The sequence below is a fragment of the Adiantum capillus-veneris genome, chromosome 17 (genome assembly GCF_014529385.1).
Source record: "Adiantum capillus-veneris isolate H3 chromosome 17, ASM1452938v2, whole genome shotgun sequence".
Classification (NCBI taxonomy): domain Eukaryota; kingdom Viridiplantae; phylum Streptophyta; class Polypodiopsida; order Polypodiales; family Pteridaceae; genus Adiantum; species Adiantum capillus-veneris.
Window position 1 is genome coordinate 39,540,284 of NC_140947.1, and position 7,147 is coordinate 39,547,430.

The 7,147-nt window shown below is 43.7% G+C and overlaps 1 protein-coding gene across 1 annotated transcript; it reads right to left on the minus strand.

The window, feature by feature from the left end:
* Window positions 1-647: 647 nt before the first annotated feature.
* On the minus strand, window positions 648-4,572 carry LOC147437100 (putative metal-nicotianamine transporter YSL6). Its single transcript, XM_086486617.1, has 9 exons — window positions 4,477-4,572; window positions 4,114-4,226; window positions 3,337-3,778; window positions 3,073-3,251; window positions 2,883-2,980; window positions 2,348-2,485; window positions 2,053-2,245; window positions 1,835-1,961; window positions 648-1,746 (listed from the first exon to the last, which is right to left on the minus strand). Exons 3-9 carry the CDS (start codon window positions 3,761-3,763, stop codon window positions 794-796), a joined length of 2,115 nt encoding a protein of 704 aa, XP_086342743.1. The 5' UTR covers window positions 3,764-3,778; window positions 4,114-4,226; window positions 4,477-4,572; the 3' UTR covers window positions 648-793.
* Between the last annotated feature and the right edge of the window lie 2,575 nt (window positions 4,573-7,147).

Genomic DNA, 7,147 nt, shown 5'->3' on the forward strand with positions numbered 1-7,147 from the left:
TGTGAACATTGCAAAGTCTGTGAACTATAGTATTGTTGTGTAAACTCGATGTGAACCCGAGGTAAACTCGATGTGAAATAAGATTGCGACAGGCAAATCTATGCAATATGATGCTATTGTTCTACATGCTTATCAAAACGCGTGTAAGAGCGTAGTGGTAACGCATTGGTCTTGGGATGGGGAGGTTGTGAGGTCGAATCCTACCCAATTTATTTTTTCCTCTCAATGAATCGACGGCCCACGATCAACAATGTTCTTCGACCGTAGATCCCCTCTAAAAATTGAGGGTGTCAAATAGAGAGAGGGGGGGGGGGGGGGGGGGGGGGGGACAACCAACAAGGCTATGATTCCTTTGTAGCAACCAAGAGGACGAAGGAAGGGTAGGAGAATCCTTCACTCTTCCATGAAAATTAGCAGATACGTTATAAATAGAAGAAAGAGAGACTCTTTAAAAGACTAGACATTAGCAAAAACAAAATTACACACAAACAAAAACAAAAGCAAGCACTAAGCAACCAAAGCAAAGAGGAGCAAGAGGGATGACATGCAGAACCTCCAAGCGTAGGCACACTAAGGGGAAAGACAGCTCTCTCTCTCTCTCTCTCTCTCTCTCTCTCTCTCTCTCTCAGCTCAAGCTTCGCACAGAATATTCAAGCTTTATAGTGCCATTCAGAAATTGTATTTGTAAAGACATACAAAGGCCTATTTACAACATCTGTACAAATGCTGGACAGACAGAGAGAAGAGATGCAAGCCTGTAGGCTGTAAGGCCAAAGTATTTTCTTTCACGTAGTTAATATGCTGGTAAACCCATGTGGTCGGCAGTTTTACTAGGCAGAAAAGTCATGCATAAAGGAGCCGCCTTCTTGGCAAGGGCGAGAATAGCCGAAATCAACGTCCAAATACCGTCCCCACAGATCAAGCCCGAGGCTACTGCTGGAACCAACAACTTTGCCTTCTTCAAGTTGAGCTTTTGCCAAACATAGACAATAACTGTCCCCACAAACATGTCGATGGTGAAGTAAGGTCCAATGTAAAAGGGAATAGCCATTGCCATTGGGATGGGGATGTAGCCTGCCCACTTCTTCAGTGGTTTATCCCTTATGAAGTTCACTAGCATGGCTCCAAAGAAGAACCCATAACACATGTCGATACAATGTTTCGGTAAAGCACCAAAGCCTTGAACTCCAATTGTCGCCATCTCCCTGTAAATGATGGCATAAGGTGCCTTGTACTCTTTTTGAGGGTTCCCCACATCAAACGCATTCCAGAACAGCCAAAATGTGAGAGGTGCTATGATGCAACCCATAACCGTCCCAATTACCTGGCTTACAAACATGGACCTTGGAGAAGAAAGTGTCAAATAGCCTGTCTTGAAGTCCTGCATAAGATCCGCCGAGCACGACACTATAACCATCATGACACCACATGATACAAGACCCACCAACACTCCACCATTTGCGCCTGCCCACGCAGAGAAAACAAAGAGACCCAGCTTGCCATATGTCGATGCCAAGCTCCAATCAGTGAGCCCACACCCATACGCATTGCAAAATCCAAGGACCGGCGCCATGATGTAGCTTATGAAGATGTAATACCACTTAACTTGAGGAAAAATATGCGGTACGGAAATGGTGGAGACTATAGCAAGCACAACATAGCATGCGGCTGCTACTTTGAAAGGGATTCTGTCTTTCATGAACATTGCTGTCCTCCTCTGCTCGTCATGATTTATTTCCTCCAAAGCTGTACATAAGCACATCGGAGTGTCACATGGATATATCGAGTCATCTATCACTAAATAGATAGCAATAAAAGAGACCAATTGTGTTACCGGCATCATCTGCTTTCACTGGAAGCTTTTTGCCCTGGGTTTTATACAAAGACCACAATGTGATACCGCTTATCTTCACAAAATTGTAAAGACCGTCCCCCAAAATGATCGCAATGGCCACGGACACCTGATAGGACAAAATGTCATAAGTCAAACTTATGATAAATGCAACCCAATCCCAAGCAAGTACCGCATAATCAACAAATAGTATCAATTACCTTGTAGCCATAAAGACCTTGCAAGTTTGATCCTTTAACTGCATCAGCAGGATACCAATCCCCTGCTTTCTTTTCAAGTAAGGGCCACATTAGGCCCCATGAAAGAATTCCTCCGAGTAGCAAAGAAACATTGATTAAATGAGGACAAATCATGCCAGCCCCAACGTAAGTCATGCTAAAATCAAAGTAGAATCTGACCAGAGTGCAAGTAAAATAAAGGAATCAGAGACCGCATCATCATATACGTAGCCTTAATCTCCCAAAAACTGACCAATAAAAAAGAAACAGAACATACTTGTATTGGTACGCCTTGAGCCCAAGAGTAGGAAAGCTATCGAACCCACAAGCATCGTTTAGTCCACTAAAGAACCACTTGAACATGCTGAAGAAAAAGCTGAAAAAAAAATACTTTCCCATGTACAAAACCTGCTTCCTGCACATATAGTGAACACCCAGAATTGTAATGAATCAATCATCTATTGGATAGTACTTCTGCTTCAAAAATGAGTCCCCTCGCACATTTCTTGATTCTTTTGCAGCAATAAACTTTAATCTCCTACTCTCATTCAAGCAACATACAAAGTCCCGCCCTGCGATTCTAAACACCATCACTCTATCGCAAAAAGCCACTCTACAGATTGACGCTACAATGCACTATCAAAATCATGATACAGACACATACTTGTAACACATGTGGTGTACAAATATGGCTGGAGGCAAGCGGATATGATGACAACAAACTACCCCTTACAATTTTTAACAGTCTGGACTCTGTACTGTACAGGTTGAAAATAAGTATCTACAAATTTATTGCAGGAATAACAGCTTACATGGCTTCTTTATATCCATGGGGTGTATGGAAGCTATTGATCAGCACCGCTGTTGCCGTACCACTTGGATAAGTCAACTTGTAATCAATAATCATTATCTATGCATAACAGAAAAAGGCTAGCTAAGGTTAGCTTCAGTCAACATGGAAAAAACATGTGGTATTTGTGTCAATACGTTAGAAAGACTAACTTTGCGAAGAGGAACAACCGCCAACAGCCCAAGGAAACCAACAGAAAACATGAAACCAACTATCCAACCCAACTGGGGATCTTTGATGTCTTCCATACTGTCATGTGTGTCGCTGTTGCCTTCATTGATAATGTTGTAGGTTTTTGAATCTAGACCAATTATATATGAACCAAAACCTCCTGTGATTGCACAAGGCAGAGGTCTTGAGCAGCGTTACACAATGCTTAAACCCTTTCATGTACACATACATGCACTTGCACTCACCACTAAAAGCCAGGCCATAGCAGGCCACAACACATGTCTGGATAACAGTATTCTCCTGTCGTGTGAAGGGCGTATGGGCAATGCCTAGCTTGGACAAAACCTGGGTGTACGATTTTATAAAGAAGAACCCAAGCAAGCCCGCAGAGATGTTGAGGGAGGGGATAACTCCTGTGGTTAAGGAGAGCTTGAGCGTTATGATGGAGAAGACAAACCCAAGCACTACACCCACAATAATCCCACGCAGAGTTATTTGCTTCCACCATGGCGGCACCTCCATAGCTGCAAACAGCTCCTCAACAGAAAACTCTTTTTCTGGAACTTTGTCATTCATAAGCTGTTCTTGAATGTCTTCTGCAGGTTTGGGAAGATCAGCAAATGCATTCACATCCTTTGTGTGTTTTCCTTCTTCGACCTCTATGACACCCATCTCCTCTCCTTTAGCCTACACAGTCCAGAGCTATGACATCAAGACTTTTAATTTCATTTTCAAGTTCATGTAAAAGCATAACAATCTTCTATGTAACACTCGAAAGCTAATCAAATGCACAAAAGAGTTATATGGGTGTACAGTCCTCACAAGCTAATGGTTGTACAACTTCCATCACTACAATGGACAAACGAGTAACGATGTGCCTGTGTGTGTGTGTGTGTGTGTGTGTGTGTGTGTGTGTGTGTGTGTGTGTGTGTGTGTGCGCGTGCACCTGCCGACGACCGCAAGCGCATGCAAGCCCACGTGAGTGTCAGTATGTGAGTGTGAAGATGAAGAAAACGGTTAACCTCCGCAAGATCGAGGAGAAAGACAGGCGGTCGCTAAGAAGTACACGAATGGGAATTTTGTAGCGTTTGCAGCGAGTGGCGTTTTCCCCAACGCTGCTTGTTAGGTAGTGAACCTGTCAAGTAAAAACGCCGAATGCATCAGAATTCCGCGCCCAAATTGACGGTTTTCGACAGAATCCAACATTATAAGTCGTGCGCCTGCAATCGGATCATCGCTCTTTTGTGTGTGTGTGCGCGCGCGCGAGCGAGCGTGTGGGCTGCTTGGTCCGCGAGAGTTCTGCGTTTGTGTGCTCGCGTGTGCACAATTAAGCAAGGTCGATATGGAGAGAGAGAGAGAGAGAGAGAGAGAGAGAGAGAGAATACATGCAGTGAGTGTGAGCTCCGCCGCGTTCTCCGTCGCAATGTTTAATAAGGACTCCGAGGAGCAGATGGGCAATGCGGGGATATATGCATTGTTTGCAGATGTGGCCATTTTGACTTTAAAAAGAGAGAGAGGAGACTGAAGACCCAAGACTCCTGTCGTGAAAGGCGGAGAAACATAAGATGGCTTTCACACTCAGTCTCAACGCCCCAGCCACAGGGGCTAGGTCCCCATGCAACAATGACAGCTCCATCCTTTCATCTCGTGTGTAGATCTATAAAAATTAATCTAAGCAAAAAAATAATTAGGCGGATCCTGAAATTAGTAATTATCCCAACATTAGTATTTTTGAAATTATAACCACACGTTCTCACATCTAAAACAAGATACGCACAAGGGCGTAATGGATAGGATTTCGTTAGGGAGGGTTCAAATTGTGGGCGTGAAGGGGTGGAACGTCTCAAAATTAGAAGCTGCATCCCAAGGTTAGTTTTCCTCGCACTAATTTTTCCATCCCAAGATTAGTTTTTACCACGTGACGACTGAGATCCTTTGAGGGCCCCAAATCCAACCTCCATTTTTTACACCATCCCGCCAACCCCGTGGCAAATAAAGCTAAGGACATTCAACACCCTCGTTCACAGGAATCTATGTGTGTACTACGTATGTTTATAGCATAGACAGTTCCATAGAGTGCAATAGAGAGCTTTCGCACGGTGGCCTGTGGGTTTCAGAATTCTCATCAAACTACCTAAAGGAACTAAAAGGAATGTTAATTACCTTCACACATGGTGTTCCTTCAATAAGAACACTTAAGGGGTATCAATTTTTAAAATTAAATGCTAATAAGAATCTTATGAGAATCTCTCTCTCTCTCTCTCTCTCTCTCTCTCTCTCTCTCTCTCTCTCTCTCTCTCTCTCTCTCTCTCTCATGTGGAGGCACGCTTGATAGAGGCGGAATGGGCTTTCAATCATTGTCCCCCTCACACTCACACCTCCTCCTCATTATTCTCCAATGTAGCTCTTCTTCTTGTCCACCTTTCACCCACAGAATCTCTTAAGGGTCTTGCATCTGGCGGACAAGGGTGCAGTAGGCCCAACACCTCATAGTATAGTTGAGGGCCAATAACATTGATAGGGAATCTTTGAGGAAGTTATGGAATTTTTTTCCTTTTGAAGAAAGTTATGGAATTTTTTGCCTATATAAGGCCATAGGCGGCGGAAGTGTGCAATCTTGGTGCATCTTTTGAGCCATTGGATAAAATTAAGCTGGTGAGGACATGTGTGCACAAGGTAGGCTTACCTTTTGATGTTGGTACCTTCTTAGCTTTACTTTTCTTGGCTTTAGATTTTCCTAAACTTTTTCGTCTATTAGCGTCCAAGGAAGAAAGGTTGCTCATCTCTATGCTTTCAACACGTGTCCTCATACTTTAACACTGGACAAGCGGGGTTGGTGGAAGGGGTGAGGAATTCAAAGACTAGCTTAATGAATGCTCAAGAAGAAGTACTCATTTATTTTGGCTTCTTGTAAGTCATGTATATGTCTGTCAGCTAATGAGTGCACTATAGTCTATATGCTATTTCCCCTACTACCTCTACATCGTCTTCTCTTCTTGTGCAAGGACTTCCTATCTTTGCATGTGCTTCACGTAGCCTACCCCTTGCGTGTTTGCTTCAACTTTGCTCCTTGCATGCTATGCATGCACTTCTTGTAGCAAGTCGAGTGGTTCTCATCTTCAACGACCAAAGGCAGTAGGTAGAAGAGGTGATGGTAAGCAGGTCCAGCTCCTCGTCTGTTAGAGCATTGCAAATCATGGCCTGAAGTCTAAGGACCAAAGGAAACTTAGAGCTGAAGATAAGGGTCCCACTCACTCACGTCATGCAACCATCACATATTCATGTCTCCAACCTACTCCTCAAATTTCTTGTGAATTCCAACTTCCCATGTCCGAAATTCTGTGAAGTTATTTTGCTATGAAATGATAGTGATTGTGGGAGACAAATTGCATGCAGCTCATAATGTGAAGGCCATCAAGAGAGTGGGCAATGGGGCTAGCCTTTGGTTGGTGCATGAGGATGTCCGTGCCACAACAAGAAAAGGCACTAGGTCTACATGCAATGGAAGAGGTTCCTTCAAGGCTTATACAGTCCCATAGCCCACTTGCTATGGTTGCAAGTTGGTGTTGCAATGGAGCTTCAGTCAAGGAAGAGGTGTAAGAACGATTTCAATCAAGGCAAGAAGAGGCCCTCATCAATGAGGTAGCATTCTTTGTCTTCTTGCTTGCACAGTAGGAGGTTGAAGGGTATAATAAATTTATGTTGTTAAATGTGATTTGGATTACAGTTGGTTATGTGCATTGTGCAGATTCTCCGTAGAGCAAAGACCCTAATGGTTGAGGCCAAGTCATGTGCCCAAAATTTAGGGCAACCCATCCCCCAAAGTGAGCCATTGAGCCCATGCCCATCATGATATAGTAATCAGTTATTTCTTGGATCTTCTTGGACCATTGATCTGGTCATCAATGTTGGGCCCCTCACCATCACTCTTCTCTCCTCTCCTTGCTTCCCATCTTTTTCAACCTCCTTACCACTACCTTTCTAAGTCTAAAACAAGTGTGCAATCTCCGCTGCTTAATCATTGCACCCATCATGAGTACTCTACTGCTCTCCTCC

Coding starts and splice junctions, on each gene's coding strand:
- LOC147437100 (XM_086486617.1), bottom strand. CDS start 3,763: ATGGGTGTCATAGAGGTCGAAGAAGGAAAACACACAAAGGATGTGAAT. Junction 3,252..3,336: donor CTATGGCCTGGCTTTTAGTG/GTGAGTGCAAGT, acceptor GTGCAATCACAG/GAGGTTTTGGTTCATATATA. Junction 2,981..3,072: donor CGGTTGTTCCTCTTCGCAAA/GTTAGTCTTTCT, acceptor TGTTATGCATAG/ATAATGATTATTGATTACAA.